The sequence below is a fragment of the Brienomyrus brachyistius genome, chromosome 14, assembly GCF_023856365.1.
Source record: "Brienomyrus brachyistius isolate T26 chromosome 14, BBRACH_0.4, whole genome shotgun sequence".
NCBI classification, from domain to species: domain Eukaryota; kingdom Metazoa; phylum Chordata; class Actinopteri; order Osteoglossiformes; family Mormyridae; genus Brienomyrus; species Brienomyrus brachyistius.
Genome location: NC_064546.1, coordinates 6631741 through 6658967, shown reverse-complemented (window position 1 = coordinate 6658967; position 27227 = coordinate 6631741). Strand labels below are relative to the sequence as shown.

Here is a 27227-nt window from a genome sequence, read left to right as displayed (position 1 = left end):
TTTCACTGATATTTCAGATGATGAAATCAATGCAAATAATGATACTGGTAATAACTGAAATTGAAAAAGAAATATAACTATTGTCACACTAGGCAGCCCTAGTGACAAACCATTGAAGACCTTCTATCCTTTCTGTCATTTCTATATATTTGGCAGATACACTATATATACAAAAGTATTGTGACACCCATAGTAATTGCAGGATTTGGCCACATTAGTAACACTCATTGCTGACATACAAGTGTGTAATTAAGCACACAGCCATGTAATCTACAGCATCAAACAATGGCAGCAGAAAGGGTGGTCATACAGAATTGATTAGTCATCCTAGCACCGTCATTGGACACCACTGGACACCTTTCCTTTCCAACAAGTCGATTCTCCACATTTCTGTCCAGCTAGAGCTGCCCTGCTCAACTGTAAGTGCAGTGATTGTGAAGTGGAAACATCTGGGAGCAGGTTCAGCTGTGATGTGATCGGTCACACAAGCTCACAGAAAGGGACCTGATCACCCAGCATTAATACCCAACCTGAATGGCAGCATATCCCACCTGCAATGTTCCAACATCAAATGGAAAGCCTTCCCAGAACATTACAGTAAAGCACCTATAGTAAAAGGCCAAATTCATATTAATACCCTTTGATTGAGTGAGATGTTTGACAGATTGGTGTCCCAATACTTTTTTCCATATTGTGTATTTACATTTCATGAGCATTGATCTTATTTTGTTTCTTCCTGTGCAGTCTAGGCAAAAAACAGGTCATGATGTATTCTATAGGCAATATATAAAACGAAGACTATTTTGATTAAACAGTTTGATTAAATATATGTGCTCGAAGAGGCAGGATGTCAAGGAAGTGCAAATTTTGAGCGGAGTGAAAGGAAGATTTACAGTTCAAGTGGAACCACTGAGCTTTTTGTAAACTTTGTAGAAAGGCCTTTGATGTAAGTAAAATGGCTGTATCAGCCATGCACAGAGCTAAGCAAAAGGTCAAGGACACCTCAAAGTAGTAGGTCAACTGAAAAAACTCAGCACGAACATATGCAAGCGCAAGTAGGGAAGCCCAGGGGCCATGGCTTATTCCTCTAGTTCACGTCACGATTATATTTTAGATATCATTGAGACACAGATTTACTGGCCGGTGAAGATGTTTCTTTGTAATTACTCCAGGTCATGCTTGGATTTGTCTGCTATATTCAGGTAAATGTTCCCCGACAGCAAGTTGTGAAGTTTTAACCCAGTTAATATAGTAGTGCTTGTTGAGTATTGTAGGTAAAGTGCAAGTTCCATTGAGATTATAATGGAATTATTGTGAAAAATAAAGTGAGGGGGGCGGCATGGTGGTGCAGTGGTTAGCACTGTTGCCTCACACCTCTGGGACCCGGGTTCGAGTCTCTGCCTGGGTCACATGTGTGTGGAGTTTGCATGTTCTCCCCATGTCGTCGTGGGGTTTCCTCCGGGTACTCCGGTTTCCCCCCACAGTCCAAAAACATGCTGAGGCTAATTGGAGTCGCTAAATTGCCCATAGGTGTGCATGTGTGAGTGACTGGTGTGTGAGTGTGCCCTGCGATGGGCTGGCCCCCCATCCTGGGTTGTTCCCTGCCTCGTGCCCATTGCTTCCGGGATAGGCTCCGGACCCCCCGCGACCCAATAGGATAAGCGGTTTGGAAAATGGATGGATGGATGGAATAAAGTGAGGGAGATTATTAGAATGGCATGGACAAAGGTAAAGTGTGGTTCCTGAGGCTAAACCAGTTAACTAAACTTTTATAGTTATTTCTTTGGCAGTGGTATGTATTTGACCGCAAAATCCTATATTTAAAGGTGTCATCCCTGAAAGCACTCTGTCAAGTGTAATGTTAAAATGAGTGTGGGTCATACAAATGCCCTGGAAAAATCTTGGATGATGATGATCCAAAATGAGTGGAAGCCCTGAATGAACATACAGGCAAAGACAAGGCTGTTACTGCGTGGCATGGTAAAAAGATGATCCATGGTGTGATTCCCAAGCAGATACGGTCTTTATTAATAACTAGACCCAAACAGGTTATCAGAAAATAAAGAGACCATGAGGGGTACAGCTAATCAATACCTCATTGATTTTTTTAAAATAAGTTTTTGGAGAACAGAAGAAATTCTTGTTAGATTTTATTGTGTTAAAGTTCATTTGCATACATTCTAATGTTAAATTGTGTTTTTCCTCAAAAATGTATGCAGTTAAACCTCGGATTGCGAGTAACTTGGTTTGCGAGTGTTTTGCAAGACAAGCAAAATTTTAAAATAAATTCTAACTAGATAAACGAGCGAGATCTTGCAATACGAGTATTACATATACGCTTTGTCTGCCTAGCGTCACGTAATCACATCTGAGCCGATGGTTCTTCTCTCTCTCTCGCTGCGGGATTGTGGGTAATCGTTTCCAATTCGCGGTCTCAGTCGGCGTGCCTCACTCGTATAGTCAAAAGTTTGTAGAAAGGCACCATCTGAATAAGGGCATAGCCGTTAAGTTCCAAGGAGGACAGGCAGGCTGGAAGCAGCGATGGATGAGGCAAGTAGTCAGAATACGAGCAAAGAAGGGTTTAATAGGACTGACGGGGGGTATATCGACGCACATAACCTCGGGCGGTGCAGCAGGCACAGCGGGTGTAGCCGGGAACTCCAGTGCGGGCAGTGCAGTAGGCAGAGGTGGAGCCTCAGGCGATGCTGCAGCCGCCGACTCGGGACAAGCAGGGGGGCGCCGCAGATGCAGGAAGCACAGGCAGATCAGACGCCAGCAGGACAGGCAGATCAGGCGTGGTAAAAATGGGCGCTGCCCCTTTAAGAGTCCTGGGGATTCACGGAATGGCGTCCCACATGGCTCTAGCTCCCCGATTCGCCAGCCGTGCTACCTGATAGTGGTAAGCCGCCAGAGGCGGCGGCTGTTCTGCTGCAGCGAAATCAGGGGCGAGCCATACTGATGCTTGGATCGGGAGGAGTTCCTCTTGATACTCGTTCGGGAGAATGGCAGAGGAGAGAGAGCAAGCGTCCAGGAAGATTGTTGGGTCTTTCCCTGGCGTCCCCTTCAGTCTCCTCCTCCTCTTTTTCCGGCCTGCAGTGGTGGAGAGAGGCTGCACCGTGTCCTCCGGGACTGGAGGCGGTACTGCAGTCTCCGCAATACACCGAGCGGCTAACTGGGCTCTCCGCTTGGTTAGCCACTGCAGCAGCCACCGGAGATTCTCGCGTACCTCTAGTAACAGGTACTGTACGCGTCTCCAGCCGGGGACATCCGTGCCAGGAGGTCGCCACTCTGCTCGACCACTTCCAGCGCCATTGGGACCTCCTGGACCTCGGGCTGTTTGAGCCAATAAATCACTTCTTGCAATAGACCAAGACGTTGGCTCTCGGTCTGCTGCGGCGTATTGGCCTGCAGGTCGGTCATTCTGTCAGGCACCAAAGAGGACGGGCAGGCTGGAAGCGGCAAAGGACGAGGCAGGTAGGCGGAATACGGGCAAACAAGGGTTTAATAGGACTGACAGGGGGTATATATCGACGCACATAACCACAATGACCGACATTAGACAGGGCAAGACGTGGGCTGATATAGAAAAGACAAGCCGAAAATAATAGGAAACAGCTGGGCACAATTGGGGAAGTACACGTGGATGATGAGGGGGTGTGGCACACACGAGGATCGGACAAAGCTGGGCGTGACAGTAGCAGTGTGAGCGATGAATCTGTTTAGTGACAATGCAATGTCCCCATTTCCGCGAAATCGATAAGGAGGAAAAAGTGGCTGTCATTCGATAGGTTCCTTGTTAAAGTCGCACAAAAAGAAAAAGATTCCAGTGATCCAACAGATAGCAGTGATTCCGTTATAGTGAAAGTCGTCCTACAAACTAACTCTCCTCTTCTCCTCTCCCTGGTCTCCCTCACACCATCCACAATTCTTTCCAAAGGTAAAGTGCAGGTTAATTTGTTTTATGTATTTTTACTTTATATTTTGTATTAATAATTTTTTTCTTAATATTTTTGGGTTATGGAACAAATCATCTAAATTTCCATTATTTCTAATGGGAAAATTTGCTTTGATATACGAGTGCTTTGGATTACAAGCACGTTTCCGGAACGAATTACGCGTGCAATCTGAGGTTTTACTGTACGTACTTCCCAAATAAACACCCTTAAGCATTTTCTTTGCCCAAGGCTTCTGCACAGGTCTGTATGCATGAACAGAGACAATCCATCATTTTCTGGGACTGAAACAGTATTGTTTCTAGCGATTTAATCAGGTGGCCTCCTCTCTTTCTCTCTTTAGGGACAGCTCTCACAGGCACTGAATATCCTATCAGAAAGGGCCAAAGAAGCTAAGGAGTTCCTGGTCCAGCTGAGAAACACGGTACAGCAAATTCAGGTACCTCTACATTTCACTTTATCTATATCCCTTTGGTTATATCCTCCTCATTATGACACATGCCTTTAATCTCTTCATTCTATTCTTACACATAGCAAAAAGGGTTACTCTACATGCACGTTTAAGATAATTAAGCTGAGCCACCTATTAGGGCTGTTTGTTCATCATTTCGGTATGTACAATGAAATGAATAAATTTCTCAATGGTTGAAAAAGTATATATTTCATATAGGGCTGAACGATATATCGTCATCGTATCTATATCTAGATATGAACTTTCAAGATATTACTATCGAAAAAAGCAACGATATAGACGATATAGATTTCCCCTCTCCGCGCTCGCCCCGCCCTGCATGCAACTCTGGCAGTCACACAACGAACATCAGTTTTACGAGTGCCCTTGAATGCACCGCTAAAGACAGCGCGCACGCACTACAGAGACAGCGGAGAAATTAAAAAGAAAGAAAATGAGTGCGGGAGGTAATGCGGCCGGTGGTAGTGCAGAATCTGACTTGGTGCCAAAACATAAATCATCTTCCATTATTTGGAGGTATTTTGGATTCAGAAAAGACGATGTAAACCAGAGTGACGTGTTGTGCAGGTCGTGCTTAACAAAAATTGCGACTAAGCAAGGTAGCACAACAAACATGTTTCACCACCTGAAACAACACCATCGCGTGCTGCATGAAGAGTACATGACAATGAGAGAAACACCGGGGACTTGTCAGTCATCCCAAAATAAGCCAAAGCAAAGTTTGATTGCTGAGGCGTTCAGTAGCGTTACGCCGTACGAGTTGACGTCCACCAGACACAAAGAAATTACAGACGCTATAACATTGCAAAAGACATGGTACCTGTGTACACAGTCTCAAAAGAAGGCTTTAAAAAAATGGTTCGGACGCTGGACAAGCGTTATAAAATACCATCCCGAACACATTTTAATCAAGTGGCCATTCCGAAACTTTATAATGAGTGTAAAATGAGTGTTGAATCCGAGCTCCGTGAAATCGATCATTTCGCCACAACCACGGACCTGTGGACGAGCCGGACAACTGAACCATACATAAGTTTAACAGTCCATTTTATCACAACAAACTTCGAACTCAAGACCCGCTGTCTGCAGACGACATTCTTCCCCGCGGAGCATACCGGGGATAATATAGCGGAGGAGATGAGAGGTGCGTTAGCAGACTGGAACTTGAAGGAGGACCAACAAGTTTGCGTGACAACTGATAATGCGTCGAACATGATAAAGGCTATGGAGGTGAATGGCTGAACGCGCCTTCAGTGCTTCGGACACAGGCTACACCTGGCAATAGGTACGTTATGTTTATTTTTAATAACTTTGAGACAGAGAGAGGGAGGTCTGTCTGTGTGAGTGAGTGAGAGAGAGAGAGAGAGAGAGAGAGAGAAAACAATCTGCATTATTATGTGGTTATTTAGCTGTTGTAATATAATCATGAATTATTTTTATACATCTATTTTTCCAAGAAAACGCAGTGAAAGGTGATAGCCGGATCAGCCGTGCAACAGGTGTCTGCAAAGTTGGTGTGCCACTTCTCACATAGCTGGAAAAAGAGAGTGGCACTTGAGCAAGCCCAGAAGCGCCTCAACCTTCCAGTCCACGAACTCATCACTGAGTGTCAAACTAGATGGGGGTCTAGGGTGCTCATGATTAACAGGATTCTGGAGCAGCAGAAAGCACTCCACGAGGTCCTCTCAGAGGACAGAAACACCCGGCACCTAATTCTTGGATATCAAGATCTGGATGTGCTGCACAGCAAGGCACTGGGACCACTGCTTGAATTCACGGATGCTCTGTCAGGGGAGGATCACATTAGTGTTTCACACATCAAACCAGTACTCAGCCTGTTTAACACAACTATCTTGGCACCAGAGGAGGGTGAAACAGACATGACCAAGTCCTTAAAAAAGAAAATTTTGGAGTACTTGAACAGCAAGTATGAAGAGAGAGTTACACAAGAGCTCTTGGATGTGGCATCCTTCTTAGATCCAAGATACAAGACACAATACATCAGTGTCAACGACGTCCCCATCATCAAAGCCAGACTGGTGTCAGAGATGAAGATGATGGAACACAAGGTAAAAATAATGGTTAGAATGGAGTAAATGAGAAGAATTCCTTCCATTTAAATGCATTATCTTACATTTTAGTAAATATTTAAGTTTAAATTTAGCTGAATTGTGTTGTTCATACAGTAATGATAATTCATATATAAAACTAATTAAATTCTTTTTTCTTGTTTGTTCTTTTGTTTTTACTATTTTCTAGCATTCTGTTGAGTGCAGAGAGACCAGAGTGGAAGAAGTTTCAACCCCACCCACCAAAAAGGCTTAAGAAGTCATTGGGAAGTTTCTTCAAAAGATCCACCACAGTACCAATCGATCCCACTGCTGCCATAGAAGCTGAGCTGAGTGCCTACATCCAGTCCCCCACAATTGACAACGACGAGGACCCCCTTCTGTGGTGGAGATTAACTCACAAAGTCAACTTTCCCCGGCTCAGCAACATGGCAAGAAAATACTTGTGCATGCAGGCCACCAGCTCTCCCTCAGAGAGAATTTTTAGTGCATCAGGCAACATTGTGAGTTGTCAGAGGTCCTGTCTGAAGCCAGACATGGTTAACAAGCTAGTGTTCCTGGCAAAGAATCTGTAGAAGTTGTGCTGCCTGTAACTACCTCTCTGTCAGTAGCAATGCATTTTCTGCATACAGTTATGTGATCTTTTGAAGAATATAAATGTTGCACTTCAATGCACTTTCAATGTTCCACCAGCTACTGCATTTGTTATTTATTGTTAAAGCAGAGCTGCAGTAAAATGTTTGATTTGTAATTATTTTTTTTGGTAATTTATGTTAATGTTGATGACTGGCAGTGAGTTCTTAAAAATAAAACTACATTTTCCAAATTTTTTTGTATTATGATGTTTTTATTTTTCTGAGAAATGCTTGGTTTTCACCGAACCCGTAGTCATATCGTATCGATATCGAGATATCTGGCATGAAAATCGAGATATGAAATTTTGTCCATATCGTTCAGCCCTAATTTCATACATAAATGTGAAAAAAGACACCACACCAAAATGTCATCCAATAAAATATCAGTCAAGTAAAAGTAAAAAAATGGCTTTAAATGTATTTATGTACTAAAATTAAAAAGTACTACACATTCATATCTATTAGTTAAAGCAAAACTGTTTTCATTTACCAACCCTGTCCCTTTAGGGGCTCCATAAAATATAGTATTGTAAGTTACAGTGCGAGGCGGCATGGTGGTGCAGTGGTTAGCACTGTTGCCTCACACCTCTGGGACCTAGGTTTGAGTCTCCGCCTGGGTCACATGTGTGTGGAGTTTGCATGTTCTCCCCATGTCGTCGTGGGGTTTCCTCCGGGTACTCCGGTTTCCCCCCACAGTCCAAAAACATGCTGAGGCTAATTGGACTTGCCAAATTGCCCGTAGGAATGCATGTGTGAGTGAATGGTGTGTGAGTGTGCCCTGTGATGGGCTGGCCCCCCATCCTGGGTTGTTCCCTGCCTTGTGCCTGTTGCATCCGGGATAGGCTCCGGACCCCCTGCGACCCAGTAGGATAAGCGGTTTGGGAAATTACAGTGCATCAGAATATGGAAAACTGAGTCACAAGAGAACAAGTGGATATTGTCTTTTTATTAAGCAAATATTATGAAACTTACCAAGCTTGCCGGCACAAATTAATGGAATGACCTTCTACAGAATAAAAAAGATGCAAACAAAAGATAAATCTACAGGCCAGATTTTATAATGAATTATAAACATGTGGCAGGCCCGTACTATGGAAAATGGCCAATCATTCCAATGCAGTCATCTCTATTATTTCAATAGCTGTGTCTAATGTAACAAATCAGGGCAGCATCAGTTTTAAAACAGGGAACTGCTGGTAAACCAGTGAAGTGACCCACACATGCCAACAATTCATAGTATCAAACCATATCTTCACATGAAAAACAGTAGATCGTAAAATGTGATCTGGGATGTACGTGGACATATGTAAATATATTATTGTAATGGTTCTGTGGGAGCTCTCATTGGCTGTTGTGGGAGGTGCATCATGGGAACAAGGATTATGCTGGAGTTTTGATCATTATGTGTGTGTGTTCTGGTGTTTGCAGGTAAAAGAGCAAGTTGCACATGTTCTTTGTGTTGTGTTTGTATGAGCGAGCATTTTTAATTATTCAATTGCAACTGAACATAAGTATAGTATAAAAATAAAATGTAGTGTACAAAAAAGTCAGCTTGATAACATAAATATTCTGTAAAACTAATGTGTTTATCCACATTGTCACGATCGCGGACAAAGCGGGTGATCGTCGGGCAGGCGAGCGAGCAAGGAACAGGCAGGCAAGCGGGATACGGGTATTTAATCGGGGAAACGGAGCGGGTAGAGCGGGACGGAACACAGGCATTGACAAACATCAATGACGGACAGGGCAAACAGGTAAGACCAGGACTTAAAACAGGACAGGACTAATCAAAGTAAGTGGACAAAGCTAGAGACGATCAGGGAAGCACACGTGAGTAATCAGGGGGCGTGGCACACACGAGGAGCGTACGAGCCGGGCATGACACACATGGTACCATTGCACTAAACAGAAATATTTTTTCTCTCTTACCTCTTATTTTTAGAAATATAAATCTAAATTATAACAGAAATTTAAAATGTAAAGAATTAGATTTGTAGTGAAGTACTATGATTAGGCCTATAATTATCTAGTTTTATGACTGTGTTGCAGAATCATTTAACCAAGAATATTGAGAAATGCACCAAAAGTTAATGTACTGTAGGTCTGAAGCATTTATGATGCATTGCATTTGCAAAAAACTAAACTGGATAAATGTCTGTCAGACATTTGTGCATGATGGGGTCACATTAGGATTTAGCACTGCTAACCACTGGGAAAACTGAAGGAAAAGAGTTCATATTCCATTGCCCCGAAAAACAATTCTGCCCATCACATAAATCAAAGTAGTGTCTTAGCTGTAATGCTGGAAATGCAACATTTCTCTTCTGCCTCTTATTGTAAGTAGCAAACAGCCCTTCTCAGGCAGTAGTGTCCTCATACTTTTGTTCATCAGTATAACTTAGTTACTGTATGTGATTATGTTTCCTGAAAGTTATATGTATACAATGTATGATTTGCTGCATGTTAGTAAATGTTGTGCATACAGGTTCTTTTTATTAAAGTGTTTTAACAATTGGTATTGGGTTAATACTAGAATTGTGATTTCCTGGTGTCATTCAAACGTGTGACTTCATGACAAAACATAGTTTGGAGACCAGACAGACTCATCAATGATTCCTCCTGGTGAAAGATCTTGTAGCATGTGACCCCTCTCTGATCAGTCATATAGTTTGTAAACCACAATAACATAAAGATTCCAGATTACAAGGTGACAGGTTGTGTAGTATGAACAGTATAGCAATCTGACGACTTGAATGGATGATCAGGGGGCGTGGCACACATGAGGACTGGACACGCAGGTCATGACAGCGAGTATAGTTTTTATAATTGAAATTAATATCTCTAGGGAACATTGTCACTGCCTGATCTGTGGCACCTGCCTGTTTATGCATACATAAACTGCACAACATTTTACATCAATCCCATCATCCATCCATCATCTCCCGCTTAATCCGAGGTCGGGTCGCAGGGGCAGCAGTCTCAGCAGGGTGGCCCAGACGTCTCTGTTTTCGGCCACGTCATCCAGCTCCTCTGAAGGGATCCCGAGATGTTCCCAGGCCAGCTGAGAGACATAGTCCCTCCAGCTTGTCCTGGGTCTTCCCCGGGGCTTCCTCCCAGTGGGACATACATACACCTCACCAGTGAGGCATCCAGGAGGCATCCTAATCAGATGCCCGAGCCACCTCATCTAGCTCCTCTCAATGCGGAGGAGCAACGGCTCTACTCTGAGTCCCTCCCGAATGACTAAGCGCCTCACCCTATCTCTAAGGGAGAGCCCAGCCACCCTGCGGAGGAAACCCATTTCGGCCGCTTGCACTCGCGATCTCGTACTTTCGGTCACTACCCACAGCTCATGACCATAAGTGAGGGTAGGAACTTAGATCGACTGGTAAATCGAGAGCTTTGCCTTTTGGCTCAGCTTTTCACCATGACAGACCGATGCAGCATCCGCATCACTGCTGATGTTCATTCGTTCCCCCACTCGTGAACAAGACCCCGAGATACTTAGACTCCTCCACTTAGGGGAGGACCCCATCCCCAACCCGGAGGGAGCATTCTATCCTTTTCTGGCTGAGGACCGTGGTCTCGGATTTGGAGATGCTGATTCTCATCCCAGCCGCTTCACACTCGGCTGCGAACTGTCCCAGTGAGAGCCGAAGGTCACGGTCCGATGAAGCCAACAGAACCACATCATCTGCAAAAAGAAGAGACCTAATCCTGAGGTCACCAAACCAGACACCCTCAATGCCCTGGCTGCGCCTAGAAATTCTGTCCATAAAAACTATGAACAGAATCGGTGACAAAGGGCAGCCCTAACGGAGTCCAACTCCCACTGGAAATGAGTCCGACTTATTGCCGCCCATGCAGACCAGGCTCTGGCACCGGTCATTCAGGGACCGAACCGCCCTTAAAAGGAAGCCTGGCACTCCATACTCCCGGAGCACCCCCCACAGGCCTCCCCGAGGGACACGGTCGAATGCCTTCTCCAAGTCCACAAAACACATGTAGACTGGTTGGGCAAACTCCCATCAACCCTCCAAAACCCTGCGGAGAGAGCTGGTCCACTGTTCCACGGCCAGGGTGAAAACCACACTGTTCCTCCTGAATCTGAGAATCGACAGTCCGGCAGATCCTCCTCTCCAGAACCCCCAAATAGACCTTACCAGGGAGGCTGAGGAGTGTGATCCCCCTATAGTTGGAGCACACCCTCCGGTCCCCCTTCTTAAAGAGGGGGACCACCACCCCGGTCTGCCAGTCCAGAGGCACTACCCCCGATGTCCACGCGATGCTGCAGATGCGTGTCAGCCAAGAGAGCCCCATTGAGGTTGCACCGTTTTCCCGCCCTGAGCTGCCGGATGGTCTCCTCGAAGCTGTCCGGAAATCATTTTCCATGGCCTCGCCAAACTCCTCCCACACCCGAGTTTTTGCCTCAGCAACCGCCGAAGCCGCATCCCACTTGGCCTGCCGGTAGCTGTCAGCTGCTTCTGGAGTCCCACAAGCCAAAAAGGCCTGATAGGACTCCTTCTTCAGCTTGATGGCATCCCTCACCACCGGTGTTCACCAGCGGGTTCAGGGATTTCTGCCGTGACAGGCACGGACCACCTTACGGCTACAGCTCTGGTCAGCTGCCTCCACGTGGAACATGGCCCATTCGGACTCAAAGTCCCCCACCTCCCTCAGGACATGGGTGAAGTTCTGCCAGAGGAAGGAGTTGAAGCTCCTTCTGACAGGGGATTCTGCCAGATGTTCCCAGCAGACCCTTACTATACGCTTGGGTCTGCCAGGTCTTACCGGCTTCCTCCCCCACCAGCGGAGACAACCAACCACCAAGTGGTGAACGGTTGACAGCTCCACCCCTCTCCTCTCCCGAGTGTCCAAGACATGCGGCCACAAGTCCGTCGATCATCGAACTGCAGCCTAGGGTGTCCTGCTGCCAAGTGCACATATGGACACCCTTATACCTGAACATGGTGTTCATGATGGACAATCCGTGACGAGCACAGAAGTCCAATAACAAAGCACCGCTTGGGTTCAGATCGGGGGGGCCGTTCCTCCCAATGATGCCACTCCAGGTCTCACTGTCATTGCCCATGTGAGCATTGAAATCCCCCAGCAGAACAAGAGAGTCCCCAGGAGGTACCCCTTCCAAGGACTCCAGAAAGGGTGGGTATTCTGAAATGCCACTTGGTGCATAAGCGCAAACAACAGTCAGGACCTGTCCCCCCACCCAAAGGTGAAAGGAGGCTACCCTCTCGTCCACTGCGTTAAACCGCAATGTACAGGCGTCCAGCCAGGGGGCAATAAGTATGCCCACCCCCGCTCGGCAGCTCTCCTCGCGGGCAACTCCTGAGTGGGAAAGGGTCCAACCCCCCTCAAGGAGACTGGCTCCAGAGCCCAAGCCGTGCGTCAAGGTGAGCACGACTATTTCTAGCCGGAACTTCACAACCTTGCGCATCAGCTCAGGCTCCTTCCCCATCAGAGAGGTGACATTCCATGTCCCTAGAGCTAGCTTCTGCAGCCGAGGCCACTCATTTTTTCATATCGATTTTAATGCCCGACCACTTCTTAATTCCCTCCACCGTACAAATAGATAAAAACACTTTTAACTGACTCTGCCACGTTCTGCCGCTCCGTCATCTTTAGTTCTGATGCCACGACGATTTCTGTTAACATGACCTCCACTTCGCACTCACTGAAATACTTATTTTTCCCATGTGGTTTATCCATTGTTGTTTAAGAAAAACAGAACAAAGCGGGTATTTATAGAGATTTACATATGCAAATATACATAATTAAGGGCAGGGTGTGGGGGTGGCTGTGGGCTCGTTCATGTACGTAAAATATCACGCTCATTGGGATTTATAAAGGGAATGTGCATCGATCTGTGCTTACGCACAGTTTTATGCATCTGGATTTTTTCTTGCTTACGCATATTCCTAGTTTTGCCCGTACGCCACGTTTTAGTGTGAATTCTACGCACGCCGTTATACATGAGGCCCCAGGTGAGGACAAGATGCGATGGACTACAACCACCATTGCCCAGCATTTTCCTGGCCAATGTACAGTATGTGGGCTACAAAATGGACAATCTCCATGGAAGATTTAATACACAGAGGAAGACGGGGCACTGTCTTTTGCTTTATGGAGAATTGGCTGAGGCCCGATACACTGGACTCAATTATCCAGCAGGACAGCTTCTCCATCTACCGCACTGATCGGACTGATTCATCTGGGAAGAAAACAGGAGGTAGAGTGTGTTTCCTCAACCGTTGCTGCACTGATATGAAAATTATTTCACAGGGCTGCTCACCTAACTTGGAATATCTGTTTTACCTGCCTCAGGAGTTCACAGCAGAGTTTTTGACTGTTGTTTTATCCCCTTGCAAGGTAACACCAGGGCAGCACTGAAAGAGTTATATAACATTTTCTCAGACTGTGAAAAACAAACACCCTGAGGGAATGTTCATTGCCTTGGGGGACTTCATCAACCAGCATATCTACTGACATATATGACAGTCGTCACAGACTTCATCAAGAAATGTGTCAATGAAACACATTCTGCACATCCCCAAGCTAGAAAGCATGTGCTACAGCATAAGTCTGCAGGCAGATCCGCAGCTACACATTACATAACAGAGGCATGCAAGGATATAAAAAGCATATAGCAAGGCAATAAAATCTGCAAAACAGCAGTATGCACACAGATTGGATACCCAATTTAGGAGCAGGAGGATGCATCTCGGATCTAGCAGGGAATCCAGTCACTTATGGATTACAGATCCCGATCACACACAGTCATAGACAACAACTGCACACTCGTGAACAAGTTTTATGCTTACTTCAAGCTCTAAATTAATGATGTTCCTGTGCTAGCTCCCCCAGCACTGCAAGACTCCATCTTGACTCTCTCTGTGGAAGTCAAGAGGACCTTCACAGAGTCTCTGGTTGCATTGTGAGCAGTTGGCAACTGTCTATATGGACATCTTAGATAACTCTCTAAGAGAATCTTTTCACTTACCAGTTCTTACCTGCTTCAAAAAAACAACCGTCATCCTAGTACCAAAAAAAGCCAAAGTAGGCTGCCTTAATGATTATTTGCCAGTAGCACAAAGTCCCATTGCAATGAAGTGCTTTGAGAGGCTTGTGCTGGGCCACATAATGACAGCAATCAAAACAGCCTAGACCCTCTTCAGGTTGCATATTGCTGCAACAGGTCCACTGAGGATGCCATCTCCATGGCACTCCACACCTCCCTGGCTCACCTGGACAATATAAGCTGTTATGTCTGGTTGCTGTTTGTGGACTGCAGCTCAGCCTTCAACACAGTCATCCCACCCCAACTTGCCACTAAACTGAACTTGGGTCTCAGTTCTTCACTATGTAATTGGATTCCGGACTTCCTCACCGGAAAACCACAGCACATGCACAATAGTGGGAGGAGCTTTTTTTGCATCATCACTAACACAGGCACCCCACAGGACAGTGTGCTAAGCCCTCTGCTCTACTCCATCTTTGCTCACAACTACATAGCCAAGAACAGCTCGAACTCCATCTTGAAGTTTGCTGATGATACCACTGTCAGTGATCTGATCTGCAATGACAATGAGAAAGCCTAGAGGGAGGAGGTCAGACACCTGAAACGATGGTGTTGGGGCAAAAACCTCACCTTCAATGTTAGCAAAACCTAGGTGATGATTGTGGAATTCCACAAGCAGGTGGCTCCCCACAGTCTCATGTACATCAGAAAGGATGCTGTGGAGCAGGTCATTAGTTTCAAGTTCCTCTGAGTCTCCCTCACCGATGACCTTAAGTGGTCATACCATATACAGTTGTGGCCAAGAAGGCTAACCAATACCTCTACTTTCTCACGAGACTGAGTAAGGTTGAGTTGTCTTGCACAGCCCCAACCAGCTACTATAGGTGCGCTGTGGAGTCCATCCTCACAGGATGTATCACATTGTGCCATGACATACATAGGCATTCAATCAAATGTTACTAACTCCAATTAAAAATATTACTCTCTTAAGAGAAAAGAAAATATATGAAATCACTGCTTTTAGTACCAAAGGTACTCACTACGAGTCAGTGTTGTACCTTACGCACAGTTTCCATGGATGGAGATATTGCAGGGCATCCTTTTGATGCATACAAATGCATCACATGGTGACTGTCTGGGAGAAGTTATAGGCTGTTGCCTGGATTTGATTTTTCATATTTTTGTCCAAGGAAGGAAACTACAGACACAGGAAGAACATGTAAGCTCTGCACACACAGAACCAGAAACAAGATACAAACCCACCAAAGACACAGGAAGAATATGTACTGTAAGCACTGCACACACAGAACCACAGACACACAAAGACAAGATACAAACTGCCAGCCTCTGGAGGTGTGAGGCTGTGCTGCTGTTCATAGTGTCATGTGTAATACTTTAAATACACTTTAAAAAGTATTCACCTTCTGTTTTACAGCTGGTTTCAAATGACAAATGATGTCAATTTGTCATGTAAGTCAGTCAACCATTTATGTAATTTGAATGAAAAACTGTCAAAACACAACTTTATGACTGCATAAACCTATGTCAGTCAACATAGCTGATATGTCAACTTGACACAGGAGTTGCCAATATCAGCATTTATGACAGCTACAAAACTTGGAATGAACCTTAATAAATGCTTTTGTCAAGATACGTTGGTTTCAATGAAGGGCCTATTTTGGTGTCGTGTACCCTTCATAGAGCACCCTTAAGTAAAGTGTTACCAAATGTTCTACAAAGAATCCACAAACAAAGAATACCCCCCAGGTTAGCAGGGCAGTAGTAAACAACGTTACAAAATCTATGATACTGACATTGACAAGATGATTCTGGATTGTTCGTTGCCTACTTTTACCTAAACAAGAATCAAATCAATACTGAAGTAAAAAAAAAAATTGGGTGCCGCTTTACAATAAGGCTACCCATATAAAGACTTTAGGAACGGTTTATAATCTGGTTATTAATTAGGTTGTGACACTTTGTAAATTATTAATAGACAATTTAAACAAGTTCTAGCACAGTTTTCTTTTTATTAATGAGTTACTACCATTTACAAGTGGCAAAAGGGAGCCTTATTGTAGTGGCACCAAACATTGAAAGCAAACATCCAAATTCATTACAAGCAACACGTTTAAGAACTGCTCAGCTTGTGATTTGGAGTTCTTGATTAAAAATTGGATGAAAAAGTTAGCATTATAAAATTATTTGTTGACTGAGATGTGAAATTAATTCTTAATTTATTATTCTATTATTCAATTATTCTTGCTAAAAAGTTACAGCTATGCTAATGTTTTGCCTAGGCACAAGTGGGACTATTACAGATATAGAGTACGCTCTAAAATAAAATTTAATAAAAAATTATTCAAAATGTATTGTCCTATGTATTAAACACAGAATGTACAAAATTACAATAAAATTCTTACTTACTTGTACTCCTCGCAGCCCAACACTTGTGATAAGTCTTTCTGTTTGTCCTTCGTGGTCGAAGATGACCATGGCTCCAAGTCAAATGAAAGAACGGTGGCTATGGGTCCGAAGGTGGCTGATGCGGCCAATTCGGACCCGGAAGGTACGCCCACATGTGGAACACACATGGGTGGGTGCTGAGGTGGAGGCAGCTCTGGCCTTGCGTGCGGCCCGTTTGTTTGCGCGTCTGCCGTTCATTTCAGCTCTGCTGCACGGGCACCACTAGTAAGGTTGCTGCGCCACGCTGGACAGTCTTTGACTTTGTTTGACTGATCACATTACTACAAATCACAGTTGTATTGCAGACAACCAAACAACAAGGTTATTTTTATAGTTATTTGTGGCTCTGAAAATAATTTTTGAGTAATAGGGAGAGCATCATGCAGAGCTCTATATATTATAGAATACTGTTAGTCAATTCAAAGTTGAAAACAAGCATTTTACACACTCCGTTGATGATTTTGTGACACTCCAGTGTCTTATTGTCATTCCACATGCCTGTCCTACCTGCCTTTTCAGTTCCTTAATTTCCTGTTTAGGACATAGATAACATAGTTTATGTTTGTGTTTTTATGGGCAGCACACACCTATTCTGTTTTGTTTCTGCAGGAAAATGGTGTGGAATTTGAAGCCTGTCTGGTTGCACAATGTGATGCTCTTATTGATGCACTCAGTCGCAAGAAGACTCAGCTTCTGTCCCGTGTCAACACAGAGCATGAACACAAGTTAAAGGTTAGTCATCCTCCCTTGGACTCCCATGAATTGCCCTTAGTTTGGCATTGTGTGTGAATGTAGGCCTGGCTTTGTCACTTGGGTGTCATCTCCCTTACGCCTGGTACTTCCTGGGACAGGTTTCACAGCCCTGTATTGAATGAGCAGGTACAGAAAATGAATGCTTGTTTGCACAACATCATCTGTATAAGGAAAAGACTGGACTGCTTGTAGTGACCATCCCCCCTCATCTGATTGAGCTGATCAGATTTCTGTCAGCTGTTGTGCTTTGTGATTTAATTGCTATTGGCATATAACCAGTAGAACCAGTTTGGTCATTGTGAAGTTTTGTCTTTGCATGTTCATCAACCAAGTGCTTATCTTCCCTGCTTACTTATATCTCTTCCTGTGTGGTATTGTGTGCCTTTTCTTTCTGATCCTTTTTCCTGTACAAGTGCTGATTCTGACTCCTATCTAGGTGAGCCTGAGTTTTCTGTCCTTGATAAGGACAGGGCTTTGTGACTTGTACCCAGCTATACTGTACAGGCAGCTAAACACAACCCCAACTGTCCTCCAAAGAAGATAATTGTAGTTGGCAGGTTTAATTAGGGAAAAGTGTGAAACTAGAAAAACTAGAAACTAGAAATACAAAAATGGAGATATACTAATAACTAAATCAATATACACAATGTAAATACTTTAGCATAGTATGCATCATTAACGTAAATTAAAGTAGTACCTTAAAAGGAACAGTGTTTTACTTACAGACAATGCCAATTAGTAAGATTATATGACGGAATTGCAAAATATAAACATCAGTCACATTTTCTAGGTTTACAACAATGTTCTGGATAAAATTCAGCCTTCTGATCAGTGACTACTTCCAGTTAATATAATAGTATAATAGTTTTCAGTCACTAGGTGGCAGCAATGAACTATTTACAAACGCCTCTACTTACGAATGAGATACGTTCCGAACAACCGTTCATAACTTGAAATGTTCGTAAGTCGTCATTCAACATCCTTTTAAGGGTATACACAAGTACAAAGAACAAGGATGCTGGGAGCATGCACACTATGCTGCTGCGCGGCGGGAGTAGCAGCCAAAAGTCGTACTAGGTGGAATTGGCGCACAGAAAAAAAAATGTTGTTGCGAAATGGGAGCCCAATGATCACAATTTGGACGTAGTCCTCTTCATTCATATGTCTGAAAGTTTGTAAGTAGAGGTGCGTCTCTACTTTAATGGTTCCCCTGCACTGAGTGTAACAATTTCCCTGTGTCCCCTCAAGTATGTGCCTATCCCCCACTCCCCAGCATATATTCCCACACTTTATGATATCTGCTTCCGATTCTGACTTTACTTTTCCCCTGGTGTTTTGACTTCTTGTTTGCACTTCGTTTGGGTCTTCTGTCCACGATCAGTATTGTGGCAATCTGAAATCATAATATGATGAATAGATGCATACCATGTCTGACATAATAGATACATAAAACAATTGTGTTGGTGTACATAAAAGTTAATGGAAAAACTACTTTCTAGTCAAGTGTAGTGTCCCCTCTTCCCCACTGACTAAAATAATTGGATTGATTCCATGTACGGTGGCATGACACAGTTGGGTATACACTGCAAATATAATGGACAAATGCCTTAGGATGTAGGACCCTGCAGTTATGTGTGAGTTTATTTATGTAGAACCAGAAATGAAAACATATTCAAATGAAAATGAAGTAGTTACATAGAACAGGAAATTATCAGATACACAATTATGGTTTTAACAAATTCAAGAGGTTGATAATTTCAGTTCTAACATATGATCATGCAAATGTTCTGTACTTGTTATAGATTAACAGAATACTCCTGAATGTACAATTCACTATTGTACTATGTACTATTCACTCACTATTTTTGATGTTGTCACATTGGGTAAGAGAACAACCCAAATGCACGCCGTTGGTGCAGAATACCCTCGGAACTGGCTTTTTTTGTAGACACAGGTAAATACAGAGGTGACAATAGGTACCAATGGCTGGACTAGGGAGCACTTATATACAGTACAGGACTAACAAGGGTAAAACGCAGGGCAGCTATGGCTGGTTAACAGGAGAGCAGAACAATAGGTAGTACTAACCAGTACAAGGCGTGGCCCTAAACCAGCCATGCCTCCACAGGAAACACGGGGTAAGTCAGGCAGAGTGGGCAGAATTTTTTTCGGAGGCAATCATTCATTTTTAAAATTCATTATATTCATTACTAACAGGATAATTCAACTCAACTCAGAAACCCTTTGAGAAGCATTTCACACCAGAGACAACTGTAAAGCATGGGATACAAAGTACTTAGTTTAAATATCCATCATCAACAACTGACAGAACTCCAACAAACCTGAAAGTATCGTAGAAACAAAACAACACTCGAAACTCTGAACCTTGACCAAAGTTCACTGCCAAGTCAAAATATCATTTAGGGCCACCTATTTCCGGTTCAAAGCAAGGCAACATGTGCCCTGGTCAGTGTTGTTATCAACATACTAGAGTGGTATAATACAACAAATCTGTCTGGAAAAAATGACGTTTTATAATTTAGCAGTGTTTAATTAAATTTGGCGGGGGCAGTATGGTGACTTAGTATTTTGCAGGGTTGTGCATTTTAATTCCACCTCCTCTCTGTGTATGAGAAGTTTGCATGTTCTCCCTGAGTTATCGGAGTTTCCTTCAGAAGTCCTAACACATGTGCCTGTAAGGTATCTCATCTCTTACTTGCCTGCAATGTGCACTGTGTGTGCATGTGCTCTGCATGGATTGGCATCTCATTTAGGGTTTACCCCAGCTTTGTGCTCTCTACTGCAGGGGTTAGGCCCCCCTGTTCTTCCGAAATGCAATAGAAATAAAAATAATACCCCCCCCCCCCCCATGATCCTGATCAAGATGGCTGGAAGATGGATAGATTCTCGAAAATACAATAATGGTATGCACTACAATGAATGTACATCAAACTTTTCCCTCAGTTTATCTACGGTATTTTGCCCTTTTCTAGGTTGTACGGGATCAGATCTCTCACTGTACAGTAAAGTTGCGTCAGACTACAGGCCTTATGGAATATTGTTTGGAGGTCATCAAAGAAAATGACCCAAGTGGGTTCCTGCAGGTAGGGGTAGTGAGCATCCTTCAGTATGGGTCTGCATGAAACAGGGAAGTCATTTAAGAATCAAACAAAAAATATTATTGATGTTATTGTGAAAAATACAAAGACATCCAGATAAAGAATTAATTGGTACTTTTTATTTTTTATGTGTAATAGATGGATGTTGATTATGCATTCTGCTCTGTATTACCATGCCAGAGCTGGTTTTTAAAAAATCTGATGTTACATTACAATCTGTCACAGATCTCAGAAGCCCTTATCCGAAGAGTTCATTTGACTGAGAGCCAGTGGGGAAAGGGCACATTGACGCCAAGGATGACGAGTGACTTTGACCTGACTTTGGACAGCAGTTCACTGCTTCAGACCATCCATCAGCTAGACTTTGTGGAGATGAAAGGTAACGACTCGTATTCGATTGTCACTTGGATAAATTGTCAGCTATTGTATTAACACATTAATAATGCTCGGTTTCCAGTGTATTATGCACGTATGGGTGTAAGCTAATCTTAGGTCACCTTTCAGTGCCAGCAGCACCAATGCTTCAGTTGGAGGATTGCTGCACAAATAACAACAGTGTCACCCTATCATGGAAGCAGCCACCCCTGTCAACCGTCACTGTGGACGGCTACATCCTGGAGCTGGATGATGGCAATGGGGGCCAGTTTAGGGTGGGAATCCATGCATATTAAAAATGATGATGCATGACAGGAGTAAACTGGTTTGTTGCTGTCCAGTTTGTTAGTTTGTTAGCGTCACAATGTGTACAAGAATATAATGTGTTGGCATTGTTTTTTTTAATTTCTAAAGGTTCTAATTTTAAAATAGGTCTCCCCCAACACAGTTCTCAGTGACATAATATGTTATGGAGGATATAGTAATTGTTACAGCTAAAAGTGATTGTGACAGTTCTAAACGTTATGAAATTTACAGTACATTTTACAATTGTCTTTGACTGATTTTTATTTCGTGCCAAACCATGTATTTCCTGGCAGGAAGTGTATGTTGGAAAAGAAACTATATGCACGGTGGATGGGCTGCATTTCAACAGCACTTACAAGTCTCGTGTGAAAGCCTTCAATGTTAGTGGAATGAGTCAGTGCAGCAAAACTCTGATCATCCAAACCTCAGAGAGTAAGGAGTCACTGTTTTGTAAATATAGCATGCTTGCATATTCATATCCAGATCTTCTTACTGACAGAAACTGTGGCAGATATGCATAGATATGTATCCATTGCTAATGATTAATATGGACCCAGGGAGACCTGTCTGAACTGTTACTAAACTGAATTGTAATTACTGTTGTTAATGCCAGCTATCTATGCAAATAACAGCCTTTTAGCAAATCATATAATGTAACCTAAATTCTCTTAAGTACAGCATGGATTATTGTAGAAAGATTTTTTATAATCTTGTGAACGAATAACAATTAATTATACATTACTAAAGATATTACGTATACATAGTCAGTGATTTTAATGCTCTTCTGCTATTCTCTCATTTTGCCACATCTAATTTTTTTTCTCTTTATTGCATTTCAGCAGGACTTCCTCCATGTGATATAGCAACAGGTATGCCTGTATCTTTGTATGCCTATTAGTTAATTAGCAAATTTTAATTCAAAAGTACAGTCACAGAATGTGATTTTATGTATATGAATACTTTTTGGTGGGAGTAGTCTAAAGTGCATTAAGCAATGCATTAATATTTAGAAATATTATAGATGTAAGGGTAACCCAGACAGGAAGACACGGATCCAGGAATGCAATCCCACGCCTTGTTTATTGGCGCAATCGGGGCAGAGGTACAGGTAGGGACAGGCAAAAGTCGTGGTCGTTTGACGGGCAGAGAGGTCGGGATCCGGGAAGTCAGTCCAACGAGTAGGCACGAGACGAGACCACACAGGGGGGCGGGAACGGGACGTGTCAGTCTCGGCGGGGAAATCAGGTTAGGAGCGGGTCTGGGGAAGGAAGGGGAAGCAGGTAAGGAGAAAACACTGGGTGAACAGAGCAGGCGAGGGAGATGAGGGAGACTATAGACAAAGTAACGCTCAGTACGGCTCGGAATCATCGGCTCAATACTTCGCGACATGCTGGGGTAATTCGGCCGTATTTATACTCCCTCTCGTTACCCGCAACTCCGCACACCCGGTAGTTCCCGCCTGCGTGGGCGTGACAATAGACGTTTTATATGTTGTACAAATGCCCACACACTTCAAAATGTTATTCATTTACCTGGGGATATTTTGTCTCTGTAACTGTGTTAATTAAAAGGGAGTGAAAAAGTCTGCATGTCATAATTGAGTGAAAAGATGATTTCTGAGAATTCTAAATTTTTAACATCAGTTAGCTAAAAGTCACCTGTGTGTAAAAGTAATTTAGAGATTTTACTAATGCAGATGGCATAATAACACCGAAACTGATTAGGCTATACAGTGCTGTCATTCTGCAGCATGCAGAAAAATGCAGAAAAATAGATAGCTAAAATAGTTATATAGAACCAAATCGAGAAAATATTTTATCTATGTCCTTTGATATTTAGTTAATTACAGACGCTCCTCCACTTACGAATGAGATGCGTTCCGAATGGTTAAAATGTTCGTAAGTCATTATTCAATATCATAAAAGGGTATGCGCAAATATTGATGTTGCGGACAGGAAACGGGAACCCAATGAACACAATTTGAACTTACAGTCCTCTTCGTTCGTATGTCTGAATGTTCATAAGTTGAAAGTTTGTAAGTAGAGGACCGTCTGTTTATTCATAACAAAATAATATGTTATTTATGTATAACCAGTTGAATTGCTGTCCCTAAATTGACCATAATATGTGACAAAGGCATAGGTTTGGTTTCAGCATTGGTAAGAGCCAAATCAGTCCTGAAGCCCCCCCTAAACGCACATGGTACTCCAACAATATCCATACCCAAACCTACACACCTGGTATGTGATTCTGTATTAGTGTGTGCCTTGAAATGGATTGACATCCCATCTTGGGTTCCCCCTACCTTGTGCTCTTTGCCTCTAGGGATATAGGCTCTATGCTCATGGCAATGCTGTACTGGATAACTAGTTGAGGAAGATGGATGGATAGAACAATTGATGGATGGAGGTTATTTTTATAGTCTTTTCTTCTAAGTTACCATTAGTTAAATTCTGACCACTTAAAGGGGTTTTAATTTTCTGGCTATGGAATTCTAAACCAGAACCAGAACAGGGTTGCTATTTTGTTTGTATGACGATGGTAATGATGATGATAATAGTAATTATAAAGCCAATTCATAATTCATAGCTACTGAAGTATGGGTTCAGTTTTATTACATATATGAAATCCTTTATACTGTATATTGTATTTATTGGCATGTAACTCGTGTTCTCCCCATGTCATACAAAGACATGGAGTTAGGTTAAATGGCTTCCTAAAATTCCCTGTAGTGTGTGATTCTGTGTGCAATCGACCAGTTGGGGTTATTGTGAAAATGGAATATTTATTAACATGTTGTGGGAATCATATTGCAACATCTCCTGTAATTAACTATTTCACATGGAATTTCAGTCAATACATTAAACAACTTAGTCTGCCTCAAGTGGGGTAACAACCTTCTGTACAGGTCCTTTAAGGAATACCATTTTAGTTGTGGATTTCCTTGTTTTGTCAAACATAGTGTCACTAACCAGCAATCTTAATTTTCTAATCCTACCGTCTGACCCTGGGTAGATTGTGAGGAAATTGTTTGGAGTTAAAGGCTCAGGTCTGGTTGGGTCATTCAAATATTCAGCAGTGAGTGGCCTGCTGTTAATTATGGCCATAATCTCATATTATAGAAATGTCCTTAGAAAAGTACTGTCAAGCCTTTGTACTGACTGGTCGAGAAAAGCAGCAAGAAGACTCATTATAGTTCTTATTTGCCTCTCCCAGTTGTCACCCATGTGACTCTCCGCTGGAGGGTTCATCAGAAATTCACATCCTAGAACCTTCAGTCTTTCTTGATCCATTCCTTTCAGGAGTTCTGTAAATTTTGTTCTTCCACCGACAAAATTGGTTCCATGGTCACATCTCAGTTGACGAACATTTTCTCTTACGGCAATGGACACTCTTAAAGCACTGATAAATGTTTCAATTTTTATGTGTATAGCCATTGAACATAAAAAAGATAAGTAAGAGACCATATCTTTTAATATCCTTTCTTTGTACTTTAACATAGATCAAACCAAAGTAGTCTATCCACGTGTAAGTTTTCAGTCTACCTTATGGTAAGTCACCCATTCTCGCTTTTTCAGTATGTCTTCTGTACTTTCTACACTTGACAGAACTGAAGATGTGTGACGAGACTGCACTGCTGCATCCCAGGATCCACCATCCATTAGCTTACAGTTCGTTCATCGTCATTCCACGTCCTTGATCATGTACCCTTTTGTGAGAGTGCATTATAAGTAACTTTAATACGTGGCTGTTCCTTGGGAGTATTCCTGGATCCTTCACATGCAGGTGTAGCGTAGATTGACTTCCCTCCCACCCTTAAAATGCTGTCTTCATCCAAGAATGTACTCAACTTGTACAGCTTACTGTCTTTGGTCTTGGCAACTACTTTCCTTAGTTTCAAGCTCTTTATTTCATCTGTGAATGTTTCCTTTTCAACTAGCTTAATAATAGCAAGACCTCCTTTCTTTCTTCTAAGCTACATTCATTGGTTCTTTGCTTCACACCTTTGAATTCTTCAGTCTGTACTGGAACAAAAGACCAGGACAATTACCAAGTTTATTAAGGATGAGACAGAGAGGGGTCAGAGGTCGTAGCGAGGTCTTTCTAGGAAGTCGTCCGTATCTGTCACCTGAAATCAAAACGTGTCCAGATACCATAGTCGAGAGAAAATCCAAGGGTCGAAGAGCCGGGGAGTCTGTCTGAGGACGCAGACACACTTAGGGGAGGAATCCACGAGGGAAGTCACGGGGAGGGCGGACGGGAAAGAGGGCAGGCAGGAGGCGTGGGTAACTCGGGAAGGGCCAGATGGACAGAATGTAACTGCGGGGAGAACATTGAGTGAGAGTGCTCAGTAGTGGCATGCCAACAATACCTTGTACCGACCTATTGCTGGTGTGGGGCTTTATAGGAAGTCCCATCATCCTTGGGCAGGACCGGCTGTAGTTGCCGACGTCAGAAGTGGGCGTGACTGGGTGGGTGCGACACAGTCTAGCAACTGCTTTTACTTCCCTTGACCTTTGAAAATTCTTTGAAAGAATTTTCTTATTTTCATTAGTGTCATTTAAGATTTCCAGTGCCTTGGTGTGGATCATGATAGCCTCGCAACTTTGGAGGAAATCAGCAAATTCTCTGAGCTCAAAGTTGTTCTTATATACTGTCTTGGGCCATGCACGGAGCTTGTCTCTGTATGCTTCTGCGATTGTAAAAGGGTTTCCATATCTCTCCTCCAAAATCTCCCATGCAACAACATAGGCAGATTTAGTCCCCAGTAGGAAATCACCATCAAGTGCTCTCTTAGCTTGTCTACTTACAAATCAACAGAGGTAGTACATCTTCTCCTTGGACATTCTTCTGGTCAATCAGTGTCTCAAAGGTAAATTTCCAGTTGTTGAATTTCCATGGATCCCTACTAAATACTGTGGGTTCAGGACCTGAAATTCTTCTAGCATTCAAAGCACCTGCCAGAACCTTAACGAGCCCTGTTGTACTTTCATTTGATGAGGTGGTCACAACTTGTACTGTAGTACAGGAGACATAAATGAGGACAGAGACCTTGTAGGAGCCAGCGCTTCACCATTTGGTACAATGGTCTAATATATCTTTCCACTGCTCTTCTATGGCCTCTGCTGAATTGTACATCTGCATTCCAGCTCATGCTGCATTAAGACCCCTCGCCGCCTCCAAATGCTGTCTCTTTCTTCATTTTTCCTCCAGAGTCCTTTGTAGAGCTGCATGCTCTTCCATTTCAACTTTAATTTTAGCTACCTCTTCTTCTCTCTTTATTCTTTGTTTCACCTCTTCTGCCTTTCTGTCTAAATGACACTTCACAATTGCTGGTTCTTGAACAGCTATCTTAACGTCTACTTCTAGGTGCTGTGTTTCTAGTTATTCTCTGATTCTTGTAACACTTTCAGAACAGCTTGGCTTGCAACAGCATCAGCACCAGCTTTTATTGTATAGAAGATCTGCTAGAGTGCTCTGAGGTATCTTTTAGCACCTCTAGTGGAAGAAACCATACTTCTGCTCTTCTCCTTCTGGGATTTTCTGTTCAGTGGACTTGAGGTTCTAAATACAATGAAATTACAAATATCTACACGCAGATCCACTCTTCGACGAGTGTCCTTTTGCCTTCTTCTGGGCTGTTGCAATTCCTCTTACTCAGCTTTGGCTCTTACGGATTGCGTCCTGGAAAGCAGCACAGACATCGAGAAGTCGTGTAAATGGGGATTTGTTAGACATTACAAAACCACAGGACACAAAGCAAGCACGAACATCAATAACTGGACAGGGGTAAGACAGACTTGGAAGCACTAAATACCAGACTAGATTAACAACAACTAGACACAGCTGAGAACACTCGAACACACAGGATTCCACACAAGGTAAATGAGGGGGCATGGCACACAGAAGGATCAGACGAGCAGGTCATGACATTGGCACCACTCACCTGACCTTCAGGTCGTCCTCGCCAATTTATACTTTCCCCAACACTGTCTCTTACCTGAATTATAAGCTCACTTGGCTCAGTCATTTAAAAATAGGT

At 43.2% G+C, this 27227-nt stretch overlaps 2 protein-coding genes across 6 annotated transcripts in view; both read left to right on the top strand.

Annotated features, from left to right (window-relative positions):
* The window catches only part of trim9 (tripartite motif containing 9), a 59650-nt gene that overhangs the window by 7968 nt on the left and 24455 nt on the right, over window positions 1-27227 (top strand). For 2 of the 4 annotated variants that reach the window (XM_048974145.1, XM_048974148.1), the window contains exons 2-8: window positions 4297-4392; window positions 17241-17363; window positions 20378-20488; window positions 20729-20882; window positions 21008-21153; window positions 21478-21616; window positions 22024-22053. In XM_048974145.1, coding sequence (XP_048830102.1) covers window positions 4297-4392; window positions 17241-17363; window positions 20378-20488; window positions 20729-20882; window positions 21008-21153; window positions 21478-21616; window positions 22024-22053 — 799 coding nt within the window. The remainder of the gene's footprint in view (window positions 1-4296; window positions 4393-17240; window positions 17364-20377; window positions 20489-20728; window positions 20883-21007; window positions 21154-21477; window positions 21617-22023; window positions 22054-27227) is intronic. The other 2 variants (XM_048974147.1, XM_048974146.1) reach the window with 2 other exon arrangements.
* LOC125707206 (E3 SUMO-protein ligase ZBED1-like) lies at window positions 5257-7268 on the top strand. Of its 2 annotated transcripts, XR_007382242.1 has the most exons (3): window positions 5257-5710; window positions 5883-6494; window positions 6685-7268. XR_007382242.1 is itself a non-coding variant. In XM_048974196.1 (2 exons), the coding sequence occupies exons 1-2, from the start codon at window positions 6063-6065 to the stop codon at window positions 6748-6750; spliced, it is 498 nt and encodes a 165-aa protein (XP_048830153.1). In that variant the 5' UTR covers window positions 5762-6062; the 3' UTR covers window positions 6751-7268. The 2 variants fall into 2 exon arrangements, 1 of the variants encoding a protein (XP_048830153.1); XM_048974196.1 differs by lacking the exon at window positions 5257-5710 and having other exon boundaries at window positions 5762-6494.

Bases quoted from the DNA above. Each gene is read 5' to 3' on its own strand.
- LOC125707206 (XM_048974196.1), top strand. From the start codon at position 6,063: ATGATTAACAGGATTCTGGAGCAGCAGAAAGCACTCCACGAGGTCCTC. The intron at 6,495-6,684 runs GTAAAAATAATG...ACTATTTTCTAG, and splicing joins TGAAGATGATGGAACACAAG to CATTCTGTTGAGTGCAGAGA.